At 35.5% G+C, this 18,825-nt stretch overlaps 1 protein-coding gene across 1 annotated transcript in view; it reads right to left on the bottom strand.

The window, feature by feature from the left end:
• Nucleotides 1-18,825, bottom strand: part of TRPC5 (transient receptor potential cation channel subfamily C member 5) — a 133,881-nt gene that overhangs the window by 1,733 nt on the left and 113,323 nt on the right. The window contains exons 7-9 of the mRNA XM_060002621.1: nt 1,933-2,136; nt 1,658-1,699; nt 737-826 (exon numbers count right to left, since the gene is read on the bottom strand). Of these exons, the coding sequence (XP_059858604.1) occupies nt 737-826; nt 1,658-1,699; nt 1,933-2,136 (336 nt within the window). The remainder of the gene's footprint in view (nt 1-736; nt 827-1,657; nt 1,700-1,932; nt 2,137-18,825) is intronic.

Raw genomic sequence — 18,825 nt, 5'->3', positions numbered from 1 at the left:
TATTATTATTGTGTGTGACTCCACGAGAGAGTAGGGGCTGGTTATATCTTGCTCATGACTGTGCCCCAGCACGTAGCAGAGTGTTTGGCATATAGCAGGCCCTCAATTGATGAGTTATGTCTATGGATTAGGATAACAGCCTTCTTATGTTCCTTAGAAAACATATTTGTGTTCTAGGATAGGGTTTCTCAACCAATTGACATGTTGAGTGTGGTAATTCTTTGCTGTAGGGAGCTGTCCTGTGCATTGTAGGATTTTTAGCAACAACCCTGGTCTCTACTCACTAGATGCCAATAGCATCCCAATGTGACAGCCAAAAATGTGTAATGGTAGGGTTTCATAAATGTTAGATTTAATAATAGAATTTTTGTCTTTATCTTATTTAAAGAAGGCCTTTAAATCTCTAGGCATCTTCCCTTCGCTACCTTTCTTCTCATCACACACCCATGCCATATCATTTAAAGCACTCAATTCCCATACTGAGAAAAACCCAGAATATTAAAAGAATGTATATTTTTATTATTCATAAAGCTGATTGTGGTGTGACAGACATTGGTAAAAATCTATCCATCTACTGGATGACAGACTATTCTAAGAGAGAGAATAAGAATTGTAGCTGGTTTTGCTGTATTACAGGCTGTTGAAATTCCATCACCAGAAACCTCAAACACTGTGAAGAGTAAATGATGCTTAAGAAATGTGAATGAAGAATTAAACCACTTTATGATCAAATTACCTTAAAATTTTCTTCTGTGAGTCCCTCATTTGTTTTGGAATTTCTTATCATAGCTGCCACATATCTTTTGACTAAATTCCTGATAACTTCCTGGAATTTAAACAAAAACATGAAGAAGCATTCAGTTTCCTTCTTGGACTCTCAGTAAAATAAGAAACATACACAGGAAATAAAATACACTTAGACTGTCTTTGCATTGGAAAATCCTCACAGGATCCAGGCATTTTCTACAAAACCCCCCAGTTAAGTCCATTGGATAAATGAAGAATTTATTATGTGTCCAAATTTGGTGGCAGAGTGGGCCAGTGAGATCAAATTTACCCGAAAGGAAAATTTTCCACCCAAGCATAAGGTAAACAGGGATACACATTCATGGAATAATGAGAGCAGAATAATCCTTGAATGGTCACAGTCAATATCCTTTCCCTCCAGGCTAGATTAAACTTGAACCTTCCTAGTAAGATGAGAGTTTTTCTTCCTTTTATAAAGTTGAGAAAGTCATTCTTCAGTGTCACAGAGTCTGATGATTTCAATGTCCACTAATTACATAATCAAGATACTTTTTCTTAGAGGCAATCTATACTTCTCCTTTACAGGGGTGGCCTCTTTTAACTTAGCCTCTGGGAATGGTATACACATAGTCACCCTGCTTTGTGTTAGTAATGGTGATGATGATAGCTACCACTTAATGCAATGTGTCAGGCACTGTGCCAGGACACACACACACACACACACACACACACACACAAACACACAACCATATATACATACTCGCCACTCAGTTCTCACAACTACAGTTTGAGTTTTATCATCCTTATTTTACAGACGAGGAAACTGAGGATCAGTGAGGGTAAGTGATTTGTCCAAGTTCACACAACTGACCAAGAACTATTGTGCTTAGTCCCTATGAAGAAGCTTTACCTGGTAATGTTGATTCTGTATCAGGCTGTCAGCATGGCGTTCCTGTCATTGAAAACGGACAAGAGAGGTTACATCAGCAGTCTCCCAGCAGCCCATCCACTCGAATATATTTCTAAACGTTAGGACTGGAACATGACACAGGAGCTACTGCCTGAAAAACCCCCAAAGCATCTGTAGGTTGGAGTAGTTTTAAGATGTTCAAGATAGGGAATGTTACAAAGGAGGAAAAGGAGAAAACAGTTGTGTTTACAAAGAAACATTTTTAAAAGCCTTACTGTGAAGCTTCTCAAGTTGTGCCTTCTCCGTCTACCATCAGGGTCTCTTTGGGGGCAGAAGGTGTTGTTGAACCAGTTACCAAGGTATAGAAATGACTTGGGGCTGGGGATGATGTTGAAAGGAGGTGGCAAGGTGCCGCCTTCATCGAAGTAACTCATCCAGAGCTTCGTCCTTGCAAACTTCCACTCAATATCGGCATGATCCTATGAAAGAGAGAAGTTCAGTGATTTGGGATGGGAAAATGCAAAATGCACCCCTGACTCATTCTCAAAGTTCTACTTGCTTCTACAGGGGGCAATCTGTCAGTAGCTATAAAAATTCAAATTACACTTACCTTACGATGCAGTAATCCTACAATTAGAAATTTATCTTATCCATATACTTGCAAAAAGATGTATGCGCAGGGCTGTCCGCTAGCACTGCAGCTTGTAAGAGCAAAACAACTGGCAACAACCTAAATATCCAACAGTGGGAGACTGCTTAAATAAATGATGTCACATCCACAAAATGACTTATAATCAAACTATTAAAAAATATAGTAGCTCTATCAACATTTTATATGTAGAAACACATATCATATATATGCATTTGTCCATATATTTATAAGACCTCTAAGTGAAAAAAGCAAGATAAAGAGCAATATATATTGTGTAAAATGATACCCTTTATCCAACTGAAAACCCCTTTATATTACATGCTTACATGTTCTAGAGAGGTACACGCTAAATTGTCATTAGTAGTTATTTTTAAGGAGTAGGATTGGTGTGGAGAGACTTTGTTTTTTTTAAAAATCAACATTATTGAGGTATGATTTACACAGAGTAAAATTCATCTATTTTAAGTGTTCAATGAGTTTTGATGAGTGTATATACCTGTGTAAGCACTGTCATAATTAAGATACACACACACACACACACATACACACACACACACACACACACACACAGGCATACATTTCTAGGAGTTTTAAGACCTGGAAGGACTAATGTAATCACCACCGCAATCAGGATACACAACAGTTCCATCAACACCCCAAATTCCATAATGTTGTCCCTTTGTAATCAAACTCTCTCGAACCCCCCCTGGCAACCACTGCTCCATTCTCCATTCCTTTAGTTTACTTTTTCCAAAATGTCATATAAATGGAATCATACAGTAGGTAACCTTCTGGGACTGGCTTATTTCACTCAGCATTAATATCTTCGAGATTCATCTGGTTTTGTATGTATCGATAATCTATTCCCTTTTATCGCTGAGTAGTTTTTTGTTGTGTGGATGTACCACAGTTTGCTTATTCATTCACCCATTAAAGAACATTTGGGTTGTTTCCAGTTTTTAATAATTGTGAATAAAGCTGCTGTGAACATTCACGTACAGGTCTTTCTGTGAACATAAGTTTAATTCCCCTGGCTTAAATATCTAGGAGTGATATTGCTGGATCATGAAGTAAGTGTACATTTAACTTTATAATAAACTGCCAAACTCTTTTCCAGAGTGGCTATACCATCTTTCATTCTCACCACTTGCTCTGTATCCTTCTTAGCATTTGTCAAGTTTTTTAAAGTTTAACTATTCTAACAGATTAAGTAGTGGTATCTCATTATGATTTTAATTTGCATTTCCCAAATTAGAATGAAGTTGAGCATCTTTTCATATGCTTATGTGCTATATAGATATCCTCTGTGGTGAGGTGTCTGTTCAGATCCTTTGCCCATTTTTATTGGGTACTTTGCTTGCTTACAGGTGGACTTAGATAGTTTTAAAATATATTCTGGATACTAGCTCTTTGTCAGGAATGTAAATTGCAAATGTGTTCTCTCAGTTTGCGTGTTATCTTTTCATTTACTTAATGGTGTCTTTCATAGAGTAAAGTGTCTTAATTTCAATGACGTCAAATTTATCAAATTTTTAATGGATTATGCTTTTGGTATTATGTCTAAGAACTCTTTACCTAACCCGAGGTCATGAAGATTTCTCTTATGTTTTCCTCTTCAAGTTTTATAGTTGTAAGATTTGCATTTAGCTCTATGATCAACTTTGAGCTCATTTTTGCTTAAGGAGTGAAGTTTACATGGAGGATTTTTTGTTTGTTTGTTTGTTTGTTTTGCCTGTGGGTATCCATTTGCTGAAAAGGCTATTGTTCTTCCACTGAGTTGCTTTTGCACCTTTGGCAATCAGTTGGGCTTGCTGGGACTACTGTCCATCCACATTCAAAAGAATGAAGTTGGACTCCTTCCTCATACCACATACAAAATTCAACTCAGAATGAATCATAGAACTAAATTTAATAGATAAAGACTATAAAACTTTAAGAAGAAAATTTAGGAGTAAATCCTCATGACCTTGGGTAAAACAATGGTTTCTTAGAGATGACAGCAAAAGCCAAGGAACAAAAGGAAAAAAATTGTCAAATTGGACTTAATCAAAGTTAAAAACTTTGTACTTCAAAGGACACCATGAAGAAAATGAAGAGAAAACCCACAGAATAAGAGAAAGTAATTAAATATCATATGTCTGGTAAGGGACTTGTGCCTTTATTAAAAACAATTATAATTCAACAATAAAAATACAAATAAACCAATTTAAAAATGGGCAAAGCACTTGAATAGACATTTCCAGAAAGAAGACATACAAATGGCCAACAAGCACGTGAAAAGATGCCCAACATCATTGGTCATTAGGTATACTCAAATCAAAACCACAATGAGATACCATTTTATACTTGCTAGGATAGATATAATAATTTTAAAAAGACAAATAATAACCAGTGTAGGTGAGGATCTGTAGATCCACATACTGCTTGTGGGAATGTGAAATGGTGCAGCTACTTTGGAAAACAATATGGCAATTCCTCAAATGGTTAAACATAGAGTTACCATACGACCCAGCAATTGCACTCCTTGCTACATACCCAAGAGAAATGAAAACACATTCTACACAAAGAGTTGTACACAAATGTTCAGCAGCATTATTCATAATAGCCAAAGAGTAGAAACAACCCAAATATTCATCAACTGATAAAAGGGTAAACAAAATGTGGTACATTATTATTATTATCCAGCCTTAAAAAGGAATGAAGTATTGATACATACCACAACATGGATGAACCTTGAAAACCTTATGCTGAGTGAAAGCATATTTATTCTGCTGAATCTTCCAATCCATGAACAGAGTATGTCATTTCTTTCATCCATGTTTTGTAGTTTTTACTGTGTAAGTCCTATAATGATTTGTTAAGCTTATACCTAAGTATTACATTTCCTTTGCAACAATTTACAATGGTAGTGTCTTTTAAATTTTCTTTCCAATTGTTTATTGTTAGTATATGGTTGATTTTTGTGTATTGACCTTGTAGTCTGTGGCCTTGCTAAATTCATTTTTTTATTCTATCAAGTTTTTAATAGATTCTTTAGGGTTTTCTTTATACAGAATCATGAGATAGTTTTATTCTTCCTTTCCAATCTGTATGGCTTTAATGTTTTTCCTTCCCTTATTGCATTGTCTAGGATCTCCAGTACAATGTGGGATAGAAGTACTGAAAGCAGATATACATTTTTAATTGATCTTAGAAAGCCTTCAGTCTTTCACCATTTAGTCAGCTGTAGGTTCTGTGATTCAGGTTGTGCAAGTTACATTCTATTCCAAGTTTGCCAAGACATTTTTTTTAAAAAATCATAAATGTATGTTGAAGTTTGTCAGACACTTTTTCTGCATCAATTGATATGATCATAGGGTTTTTCTTCTTTTGACTATTAATATAATGGATTACTTTGCATTCCTGGGATAAATCCCATTTGGTTATGGTGTGTTCTTTTTATACATTGCTGGATTCAATATGCTAATGCTCTGTTGAGGATTTCCATGTCTATGTTCATAAAAGATATTGGTCTATAACTTTTAATTTTCTGTACTGTTTTTTCTGGTTTGGGTATCAATATAATATATATGTAATGTATTTATATATAATTAAAATTAATTTTACCAGTTTCTCTTCACTATATTTTAATGTGGCTACTAGAAAATGTAACATATGTGGCACATATTTGTGACTTGCATAAAATTTTTATTGTACAGAACTGCCCTAGACTAAAGGTGTATTTAGTCCTGCCAAACAAAGCTTAAAAGCAAGCCTCAGTGGGATCAAACTATTTCTAGAATAAAGCTCAAGAATATTTAAAACAATACAAAAATAGCCAGCACCCAATAAGGTAAAATTCACAATGTCTGGTATCCAATAAAAATTTATCACAAATGCCAAGAAGCAGGAAAATATGACACATAATGAGAAGAAAAAAATCTATCAAACAGAACCAGATACAAATCAGTCATATTCTATATAGCAACAATAAACAATGAGGAAATATTAATTTAAAAACAGTTTCATTTAAAATATAAAATCCTTAGGAATAAGTATGACAAAAATATACATGTTTTTTAACACTGAAAACTGTGAAAGATTACTGAGATAAATTAAAGAAGACTTAAATAAATATAGAGATACAGCATATTCATGAATTGGAAGACTAAATATAGTTAGGATGGCAATTCTTTCCAAATTGATTTAGAGATTCAATACAATTTCAGTCAAATCTCAGTTGGCATTTTTGAAGAAATTGACAAGCTGCTTCTCAAATTTATATATAAATACAAAAGATGTAAAGTAGTTAATTTTGAAAAAGAACAAATTGGCATTGAAGATCAATGGAACAAAACAAGACAGTCCAGAAATAAATGCATGCATATGCATATATGCAATTGACTTTCAAGAAAGGTGTCAAGGCAATTCAACTTGGAAAGGATAATCTTTTCTTTTCGACAAATTGTCTTGGAATAGTTGGACTTCCACAAGAAGAAAAGAAAAAGAACCTTGATCCTTACTTCACACAAATACAAAAGTTAACTCAAAATGAGTCATGACTTAAATATGGAGAGCTAAATCTATAAATATTTTACTAATAAACAATTTACTATGTTTTTCTTTCTGCTTGCTTTGAACTTAGTTTGCTGTTCTTTTTCTAGTTTCATAAAGGTGGAAATTTAAGTTATTGATTTGAAATCTTATTTCCTTTTTAACATAAGATTTACAATTATAAATGTTTCTGAGGAAGCTTGGCATATACTGTACTCTCCCTTTCATTCATCTCAAAGTATTTTCTAACTTCCTTTGTGATTTCTTCTTTGAACTAGTGGTTATTTTGCAGTGTCTTCTCTACTATCCATTTATGTGTGAATTTCTGAAATTTTATTTTGTTTTTGATATCTAATTTAATTTCATTATATTCCCAAGTATGTTTGCAGAACATACTTTTTATTATTTCAATCCTTTAAAAAATTTAGGGAGGTTTATTTTATGAGCTAACATATAATCTATCCTGGAGAATATTCCATGTGCAGTTCAGAAGAACATATATTCTGCTGTTGTTGTATGACATGTTCTATAAATAGATGTCCATTAGGTCTAGTTGGCTTATAGTGTTGTCCAAGTATTCTATTTCCTTTTTGGTCATTTATCTAGTTCTGTCCGTTACTGAAAGTGGGGTAATAAATTCTTCAACTGTTATTGTTAAATTTCTATTTCTCCCTTCAGTTCTGTCAGTTTTTGCTTCATGTATCTTTCAGCTCTGTAGATAGGTGGAAATGTGTTAATAATTGTTAAATATTCATGATAGATTCACCTTTTTATAGTTATAAAATGTCCTTTGTTTTCTCTAGTAACAAATTTTGTCTTAAATTCTATTTTGTCTGATAATTATTATAGCCACTTAGCTCTCTTTTGGTTACTGTTTGCATCATATATCTTTTCCCACTCTTACTTACATTCTATTTGTATCTTTGAATCTAAAATGTGTCTCTTGTAGACAGCATACAGTTAGAACATGTGTGTCTCTTATACAGAGTCTGGCAATCTCTGCCTTTTACCTGGTTTGCTTAATCTAGTTACATTTAAAGTAATTACTGATAAAGTAGGATTTACATCTGCCATTTTGCCATTTTCTATATGTTGCATGTCTTTTTTGTTCCTCTATTCCTCCATTATTGATTTCTTTTGTGTTAAATAGATATTTTCTAATATACCTTTTAATTCTCTTGTTTAATTTACTATATTAAAAAATTATTTTCTTAGTGCTTGGCTCAGGGATTACAATTGACATCTTAAAATACAATCTGCTTTGGATTAATACCAACCTGATTCCAATCATATGTAAAAACTTTGCAACCATATAGCTCCATTCCTTCCCTCCTCCTTTGTGCTATTACTGATATACAAACTGTTCCTTTATATATTATACATTATAACCCCATCAAAACACTTGTATAATTATTGAATTATGCAGTTAATTATTCAAGTTAGAGAGAAAAAAAAGTTCCCCCCAAATAAGATTTGTGTTGTCTTTTATATTTATCTATGCAATTACCTTTTCTGGTGCTCTTTCTTTCTTTCTTTCTTTCTTTCTTTCTTTCTTTCTTTCTTTCTTTCTTCCTACTCTCTAGTGTTCTTTCATTTCAGCCTGAAGAACTCTTTTTAGCATTTCTTGTAGGACTGGTCTTCTGGCCATTAATTCTCTCAGTCTTTGTGTACTTGACAATGTCTATTTTTCCCTCATTTAAGGATATTTTTGCTGGATATAGAATTCTTGGTTGTAAGTCTTTTGCTTTAAACATTTTGTATATGTCATCACACTGACTTCTAGTGCCCATTGTTTCTGATGGGAAATCAGTTATCTTTTAATTTTCCTGCTTTCAAGATTTTTTCTTTGTCTTTGAGAGGTTGACTAAGAAGTGAATTTTTTTGTGTTTATCCTACTAGGAAATATTTGAGCTCTTGATGTGTAGACTATTTTTGAGAAGTTTTTACTCATTATTTCTTCAAATATCCTTTCTGTTCTTTTTTTCTCTTTTCTACTTCTGAGACTCCCATTATGTGTATGTTGGCCATTTAATGGTGTCTCACAGGTCTCTTAAGCGCTGTTCATTTTTATTCATCCTGTTTTTCTTTCTGATCCTCAGTCTAGACAATGGTAATTGAATTATCTTCAAGTTTGCTAATCCTTTCTGCCAGCTCAAATCTGCTGTTAGGCCCTTCTAGTGAATTTTTCATTCTGTTATAGCACTTTTCAAATCCAGAAATTCAATTTGATTCTTTTTTTAAATAATTTCTGTCACTTTATTAATATTCTCTATTTGGTGAGACAGCATTCTCATACTTTCCTTTAACCCTTTAGATGTTTTCCTTTAGTTATTTGAAGATATTTAAAATAGCTGGTTCAGTCTTTACCAAAGCCAACATCTGGGCTTCCTCAAGGACTGTTTCTATGACATCTTTTTTCCTGTGTACAGACCATACTTTCTGTGTGTGTGTGTATGTTTTGTAGTTTTTTGCTGAAACTAGACATTTTAAACAATTTAATGTGATTACTCTGGAAATCTGATCCCCTTCTTCTAGAGTTCGGTTTTTAGTGTTTGTTTAGTGACTATCCTTAACTGATTTTGTAAAATCTGTATTCTTTGTTATGTGCAGCCATTGAAGTCTCTGTTAGCCTCGTAGTCAGATAATGATTGCACAGGGATTTCATTAAATGCCTTGAATCAGTAAGTCTCTCACTCTTTGCTAGTGGCTCTGTGTGTGCATAGTGACACATCTTCAATGTTCTTGCAGTTTATCATCTGTAAATGACACATTTGAAAAGACAAGGGAAATTTAAATATGGACTCCAAATTATAATTATAGTGTATCAATGTTAAATTTCTTGAGTGAGATATGGTACTGTGATAATGTAGTTGAATATATACGACAATATTTGTGTGAAATGTGTGATATTGGTGATTTACTTTCAAATGTTCTAAAAATAAGTTCTTGGGCCCCATCATATGTATACAGCAGTAAGAGCTTTGTTTCAGAGGCCACATTAACTTGTGACTTATATCCACAAACTTTTAACTTAAAACAATGCCAAATAAGAGGGTTAGACAATATAGTCTCCACTGTCAAAAGTGCACAGTGTAAGGGAGAAAAAAATATTTCTTTACTAGCACATGAGATCTTAAAAAGGAGAGCTATGCCTTACAGTATTTGTCTTGGGGTGGTTTTTGAGTGAACATTCAGTCAGTGAAACCTAGAATTTGCTCCTTGGCCTTTCAGATATTCTATGAAGGCTTTCACTTTGCTCTCCAATGTAACAGTGCTTAGCTATGATATTAAAGGATTAGCAGATCATGTTCAAAAACAGCACCACACAGAATAGGGATTTTTAAACCTGGTTCTATGGATGAAGTTAACAAAGTCAATAAATGTATTAAAATTGTATGTGAAATATTGGGTGTTTTGCATTTTTCTGGGCTTTCATCATATTCTCAAAGGAATCTGCCCTCCCCCAAATGGTAAAGAACCACTGAAGTAGAGGATTCTGTTGATTTCTGAGATTCCCATTGCCTGTATCTGAACAGCCGTTAGCCAGCTCTTAATGGATAAATCAGGTATACCTCTATGTTCTCTAGGAGGGACTAAATGGCTTTGGGTTAAGTGAGTAACAAGTTCAAAAGGAAAACGAAGCTCTAGGTTGAATTTAAGGTACTTATTAGACTCAATGCTAGATTTTGTTATTTCATGAGTTAATAAAGAAGCACATATATTACCATTTTTTTGAGATGTTGAAACATCTTTTATTAAGGCATTGTAAAATTATAAATTCCTCCCAAAGTTACTTGAGAATTGGAAGAGTTGCTGCAATGATTAGAGTAATAAATTTTATATGCACACATAACTCTACTTTAAATATATAAAATGAATATATAACAAAGAGCACTAACACTCATCCTCTCTTTTGCGTTCCTGTTAGTTAAATAATTTCAAGTAGTTCAAAGATAAATTGGGCTACGTGAAAACAAAATATATGGAATTACCATAGAAAGAAATTATATTACAATACAGTTATCAAAAATATTTTTAAAACATGGTAATATTTATTACAATACAGTTAAAACATGGTAATATTTATTACAATACAGTTATCAAAAATATTTGTGCATTAGATCTCTAGGACTTACTACTAGTTGCAAGTTTGTACCCTTAAACAACATGAATTGTATGCTTTTAAAAATGAATTTTATGGTATCTGGATTATATCTCAATAAAGCTGTTACCATAAAATAAACTCTCAGAAGAATACATAGGAATAATTTTCATGACCTTATGTTAGGCAGTGGTTTCTTAGATATCACAGATAACAATGTTGCTGTCCTCATCTTTTAAAGCATACAATTCAGTAGTTTTGAATGCATTTACAGAGTTGAGAAACCATCACCTCTGTCTATTCTAGAACATTTTCATCACTCCTAAAAGACCCTGTATCCATTAGCAGTCAATTCCCAGCACTCTCTCCCCTCTCCAGAGCCCCTATCAACCACTAATCTACTTTTGTTTCTATGGATTTGTCTATTTTGAACATTTCATATAAATGAATTATATAATATTTGTCCTTTGTGTGTGGATTCTTTCTCTTAGCATGTTTTCAAGGTTCATCCGTGTTGTAGCATCTGCCAATACTTCATTCTTTCCTATGGTTGAATAATATTATATTTCATTGTATGGATATACTACATCTTTTTAATCTATTCATCAATTGATGGTCATTTGGGTTGTTTCCACTTTGCTATTATGAATAATGCTGCTATGAATATTTGTGTGCAAGTTTTTGTGTGGATATATATTTTTAATTCTCTTGGGGACATACCTAGGAGTGGAATTGCTCAGTTATATACTAACCCTACTTTTAACTTTATGAGGAATTGTCACACTATTTTTTAAAGTGGCTGCACCATTTTACATTCCCACCAGCAATGTATAAAAGTTCCGATTTTTCCACATCCTCACCAAAACTCGTCACAGTTCATGTTTTTTTTTGTAGTCATGCAAGTGGGTATGACGTTGTATCTCATTCTGGTTTTGATTTACATTTCCTTAATGCTGAATGACATTGAGCATGTTATCATGTGCTCATCAGCCATTTGTGTATCTTATTTGGAGAAATGTTGATTCATATATTTTGCCCATTTAAGAATTAAGGGTGGGGGGCCTCCCTGGTGATGCAGTGGTTAAAAATCCTCCTGCCAATGTAGGGGACACGGGTTCGATCCCTGGCCCAGGAAGACTCCACATGCCATGGAGCAACTAAGCCCATGCACCACAACTACTGAGCCTGCGCTCTAGAGCCTGCGAGCCACAACTACTGAAGCCCGGGCGCCTAGAGCCCGCGCTCCACAACAAGAGAAGCCACGACAATGAGAAGCCTGTGCACCGCAACGAAGAGTAGCCCCTGCTCACCGCAACTAGAGAAAGCCCGCACGCAGCAATGAAGACCCAACACAGCCAAAAATAAAAACAAACAAGTAAATAAATTTATTTTAAAAAAAACTAAGGGTGAGGCTTGGCATTAGAAACAGGCTGATGTTGGAGTTTTGAGATAATTTATACTGGGATGGCAGGAGTGATGACAGTTTTAACAACCTCACCTCTCCATTCTCCAGCTATTGTCAAAGATAAAAAAAAAAGAAATCACTCAGAGAGAATTCTGTGAAAGTAAAGCAAAAAGATAGGGCTAAAAGAAATACTGAACTCACTTTATTTCATCCAGATGACAAACTCATAAGAAGCCTGCATGCTCTAGCTACCATCTATCTATCTATCTATCTATCTATCCATCTACCTATCTTCTATATTTTAATTTGTCCATCCTAGTGCTAGAATTTACAAGTGAAATGATCATCATAGGAATAAGTATTGATATACTTATTGAATTGAAAAATGAAGTCATCCTTTTCTTAAAAATTTATTTATTTATTTTTGGCTGCGTTGGGTCTTCATTGCTGCACATGGGTTTTCTCTAGTTGCGGCGAGCGGGGGCTACTCTTCGTTGTGGTGCGGGGGCTTCTCATTGCGGTGGCTTCTCTTGTTGCGGAGCACAGGCTGTAGGCACGTGGGCTTCAGTAGTTGTGGCTCACGGGCTCTAGAGCGCAGGCTCAGTAGTTGTGGCGCACGGGCTTAGTTGCTCCGTGGCATGTGGGATCTTCCTGGACCAGGGCTCGAACCCGTGTCCCCTGCATTGGCAGGTGGATTCTTAACCACTGAGCCACCAGGGAAGCCCAAGCCATCCTTTTTGAGACAAAAGAAATATGATTTAGCCAGTTGATTTGGAAATGATGACTGGCTTTGCTAGTTAGGTTATATGACAGATCTTTTTTATCAATTGCTAAATCTGAAGCTCCAAAATTTTAGTAAAATTATATTTAAAATGTGATAAGAAAAAAGCATTTCATAAAGAATGCTCTATTGGTTAAGCTGTATTAAAATTAATAAAATTTCTATTTTTCATTCCATGAACTTTGTTTAGTATGTTGGGTTAAACAAAGTGCCTCTAGGTAAAACAGTAACTGGTACATTTAATAATTATTTGGCAAGTCTTAGTAAAGACTTTTTGGTTTTGTCCCCAAATTTAGCACCTTAAATCAACAAATATTTATTATCTTACAGTTTTTGTGGGTCAGGAATCTGGGTGTGGCAAGTTGTGTGCCTCTGGCTCAAGATCTCTTACAATGGTATAATCCAGTTGTTGGCCAGAGGTGGGGTCTCATCAGAAGCGTGAACTGAGAGAGTATTCTGTTCCAAGCTCGCTTGCATGGTTGTATGGTTGTTGACAGGATTCAGTTCCTTGTGGGCTGTTGGACTGAGGACCATAGTCCATTGCTGGCATATTGGCCAGAGACCTCTCTCAGTTCTTTCTGGAGTGGGCCTCTCCATCAGCCAGCTCATAAAATGGCAGCATGCTTCCCTCCGAGGATGTGAGAGAGAAAAGCCATTGTTATAACCTAATCTCTCAAGTGACATCACTTTTGCCATAATCTATTTGTTAGGCGTCCATAGGTCTAGCCCACACTCAAGGGGAGAATACTGCATAGGATTCAAATATCAGGAAGTGGGTATCATTGGGGGCCGTCTCAGAAGTTTCCTACCACAGTATTACTTTCCAGGAATTGAGAAACTGAATGACTGTAATCTTGGGTAAAAATCCTTTTCTAAGTCATGTGGTTTCTAATTACTTGCCTTCAATAATGTTTAAAGAGAACTGAAGCAAGTTTTCAGATTGTTAAAAATATTATTATTTTTAATGAGGTTGAACCAATCTTTTTATTTTTAATTAATTAATTAATTTGGCTCTGCTGGGTCTTAGTTGTGGCACGGGATCTTCATTGCCATGTGTGGGATCTTCCTTGTGGCATGCGGGATCTTTAGTTGCAGTAGGCAAACTCTTAGTTGCGGCATGCGGGATCTAGTTCCCTGACCACGGATGGAACCCGGGCCCCCTGCAATGGGAGTGCGGGGTCTTAACTACTGGACCACCAGGGAAGTCCTTAAAAATATTATTTTTTTATTTTAAGCTTTTTTGCCTTCACCATGTGGCTTGTGGGATCTTAATTCCCTGACCAGGGATTGAACCTGGGCCCTCAGTAGTGAAAGTGCAGAGTCCTAACCACTGGACCTCCAGGGAATTCCCTAAAAATAATATGAAAAATCATTGTATAACTTTTTGACATTAACTCAGAGTTCAAGGAAATTGAGTGACAATGACATAATAAAACTCTATTCATTCACATATGCTTATTGATATGAAAAAGTTTTCTTAGTGCTTTTATAAAAATGGAAACTAAATATATAATTGATGCTGAATCTTGTTCCTGAATATTACTCAATATTCTGTGGCTATAATAACTAGCTGGAAGAAAAGCCCCACTAACATCTTTAAGAAATGCATTCATTTCCAGTAAAAATGTATTTTTATGCTTAATTGTTATTTATCAAAATTTGTATTATATTTGTGTTCTTTTGAGCAGTTTTGTACTGCTAATAATTGAATAATAACGATATTCAGAAGAAATGTTTCAACATTTATTACCTTCTGGCCACAGAAAATAAAAAATTAAAATTCAATTTATACTTTTGTTATGAAGAAATATAAGGTAATCAATAATTTATAAAGACTTTAAAACACAAAAAATTTATAACGTTGGGGTAAAATCCTGTGGGGATGTGGAATGCAAATAAGAATTCAAGGAGAGCAAGGAATGGTGTAAACTCTCTGCCCTTAAAGAAAGAAGAGTTTAGCCATTTATTTTTTAAATACATGGTTATGAGTAACAAATCACTATGGCATTCAGATTCCATTGGATACGTTTAAATGAGTAATTGGATAGTTTTATTTTAAATGTCAATATTTACCATATTCCAGAAATTACATCCTTTGCAACTGTTTAAACTTATGATGAATAATCTAGATGTCAACCTAAGAATATATAAGATACATAGATTTTTTTTCTCTACAAATTGATTAGAGGGTGTGCCTGCAAAAGGTCTGAATGCCCTTGATAAGACCTTGAGCTAAGACACACTTATGGCTCTAGTAAGTATCACTGCCCTAAAATCCTGCCTTGGGAGACAATGTTGTTGTAGGCAACTTGTAATGCAGAGGAAGATAGGAGGCAAGGGCAATATGAAATAGTGAGATGCAGCCTGCCATTGTGGAAAGAGCAGGGGTTTTGGAGTCAAACAAAACAGGGTTTGAAGTACTGCTCTGCTACTTATCAGCTGTGTGTCCTCAGAGCAGTCAATCAAAATCTGAGTCATGGTTTTCTCAGCTGTTAAAATAAAGGAAAATCTCTATCACCCTGATTTGTTGTAGAAGTCAATGTAAAATGCCTGGGCTACTGCCTGGTACACAGTAAGAGCTATATAGCTGTTGATCCCTTCTCCTACATTTCTGAGCCTATAATACCGGAAACGAACTTTGAATTTTCATTTTACCCGTTGATGGCCCAGAATAGCCAGTCTTTCATCTGTGGAATGTTTCTCTAGCTCTTGAAATAAAGTTGGTATTTGGTAAGTATTTCTTAAAATGAAGTGAGTCACATTTTTAAACACAGGGTCTTTAGATTCTTGTCATCTCTAGATAAGATCAAAAGGGAGAATGATGATATAGCTCCTATGCGTATTCAGCTATTTTCTAATAAATTGGGCTGGATGTCCTGGTATCTGGAAATGGTCTCACTGCTTTTAATTTTTTAAAATCCCTGTGTGAGTTAGCTTTTTGTTTGTTTGTATGTGTTTTAAACAATAAGCAGTTAGGTCCTTTAAAAAATAGTTTTCTAACTGATTTTGACAAAGAATAGAAACATGCAATGGGCCAAGTTGTAAACCATAGTTGTTTTTTTTTTTGTTTTCTTTTTTAGCTTAAGAGGCTTTCTGGTGCCCACTCATTGCACTTACTCAAATCAGGTGAGGATATGATTTTGGCTAAACATTTTAAAAAAACAGCTCAAGAACCCCAGGTGATACCATTCTATTCCCCTTGTGCTCAGGTGACCTCAGATTGGGATTTACTATGTAAATAATTAGCAGAGAAGTTATTGCAAATTATCCTCTCAAAAGTCTTTTCCCACTCATTTATCATGTATCAATTCATTGTCTAACTATCCATTCATTTTTAAAATTTAAAAAATTTTTACTTTTATTGAAGTATAATTGATTTACAATATTGTGCTCATTTCAGGTGTACACCAAAGTGATTTGGTTATACATATATATATATATATGTATATGTCTATATTCTTTTATTGATTCTTTTCCATTATAGTTTATTACTTGTTCCTCTATTTTATATATAGTAGTGTGCCTCTGTTAATCCCACACTCCCCATATACCCCTCTTCTCCCTTCCCCTTTGGTAACTGTAAGTTTGTTTTCTATGTCCATGAGTCTGTTTCTGTTTTGTGAATAAGTTAATTTGTACTATTTTTAGATTCCACATATAAGTGATATATAATATTTGTCTTTCTCTGTCTGAATTACTTCACTTAGTGTGATTATCTCTAGGTCCATCCATGTTGCTGCCAATGGCATTATTTCATTCTTTTTTATGGCTGAGTAATATTCCATTGTTTATATACACCACGTCTTCTTTTACCACTCATCCGTTGATGGACATTTAGGTTGCTTCCATGTCTTGGCTATTGTAAAGAGTGCTGCTATGAACATTAGGGTGCATGTATCTTTTCAAATTAGAGCTTTTGTCTTTTCTGGATATATACCCAGGAGTGGGATTGCTGGATCATATAGTAACTCTATTTTTAGTTTTTTAAGGAGCTTCCATACTGTTCTCCATAGTAGCTGCACCAATTTACATTCCCACCATTCATTTTTTTAAATTAATTTATTTTTGGCTGTGTTGTGTCTTCGTTGCTGCACGCGGGCTTTCTCTAGTTGCGGCGAGCAGGGGCTACTCTTCGTTGCGGTGCACGGGCTTCTCATTGCAGTGGCTTCTCTTGTTGTGGAGCACGGGCTCTAGGTGTGCGGGCTTCAGTAGATGTGGTGCATGGGCTCAGTAGTTGTGGCTCACGGGCTCTAGAGCGCAGGCTCAGTAGTTGTGGTGCACGGGCTTAGTTGCTCTGTGGCATGTGGGATCTTCCTGGACCAGGGCTCGAACCCGTGTCCCCTGCATTGGCAGGCGGATTCTTAACCACTGCACCACCAGGGAAGCCCTCACCATTCACTTTTTGATTCTTGTGTTGAACAACTACTATGTTGCAGGTACTCTGCTAGATGCTGGGTATAGCAAAATGACTGTCCTCTAATGGTGGTGGGAATACCACACAGAACACAATTCGAATACAGAGGTAGCACCTGAATCCTGAAGACTGGGAAATAACAGACCACCTGGCAGGACTGGTTAAACAGTGTGAGCTGTAAAGTGATGAATAAGATACTTATTCATTCAGACGTTCTTTCATTCAAACAGTATATATTGACTGCCTGCTAGGCGAGAGGTGTTGGGATTTTAGCAGTGCATAATATGGACAACATTATAATTTGGAATGTGGAAATCTGTTTTCTTTTCAACCCTTGATCTACTTTGAATCGTAAGATTACAGATGTGGTTTTTGTAGTCATAGTTGTCTAAAACTTTACTAAATGTATGATGCCCAAGAGATTTTCATTCATCCATATGGAGCTAGCCTTTCACCTTATATGTTAGACAAATCCGACATTGACTTTTTAAAATGTTCACTGTTTGGTGATGATGCCCTTTCCCACACTCTGCCCTACCCTCTATACCCAGCTATGACTTTTGAACATTCTCCGAGATCATCAGCGCCTGCCTGGGTGCTTTTGTATAAGATATAACCTACACAATCATAGCCTGTGGTTCTTCCTCTTCCAAGTTTCCAAAATTTTCAGGACTTTCGTGCTACCGTGATGTGACCTTAATGACACATAGCCTTACATATATGTTCTAATCATGTGTGTGTCCTGCATTGCCTTTGATAACGTCAGCTCCTATAGAGCAGGCGAGAGCTTCTATGTAGCTCCTTTTGCAGTGCCAGTGTAATGTACTGTGACTGTAGATCATACCCTCAAATGTTGTTGACTTGCTCAGATCCTGAACACATGGCCACAGCTAGGTCAAGTGAACATGTCTGTTCAATTTCACATTCCTCAGCAAATCCGAGCTCAAGTTTATTTTTCTTGCAATCAAACTACAAGGCCAATTTCCTACCAGCTTTTGATAAATTCTTATGCACTCTCTCAGATCTCCTGCCAGCAACCATCTTGTCCTAGCAAATTGGAAAGCTTTAAAACATAATGCAAAGGAAGAGTGACAGGCAGAGACACAGCAGAGCAGAGCCTTTAAGGAGGAAAGCTACTTCCAGGAGGCTTGGGCCCACTGGCAGGCTGGTTGGAGGTGTATATTGAGGAGGGGGATATTTTGGCATCCTTCCCATTAACTAGTAGCTGCTTAGTTCATCTGGGCATAAGACTAACTCTGTTTCCCTATGATGGGAAAGCAA

The sequence above is a fragment of the Delphinus delphis genome, chromosome X (assembly GCF_949987515.2).
Source record: "Delphinus delphis chromosome X, mDelDel1.2, whole genome shotgun sequence".
Lineage (NCBI taxonomy): Eukaryota > Metazoa > Chordata > Mammalia > Artiodactyla > Delphinidae > Delphinus > Delphinus delphis.
The sequence above is the reverse complement of the archived record's forward strand: the minus strand, read 5'-3'. Positions and strand labels throughout refer to the sequence as shown.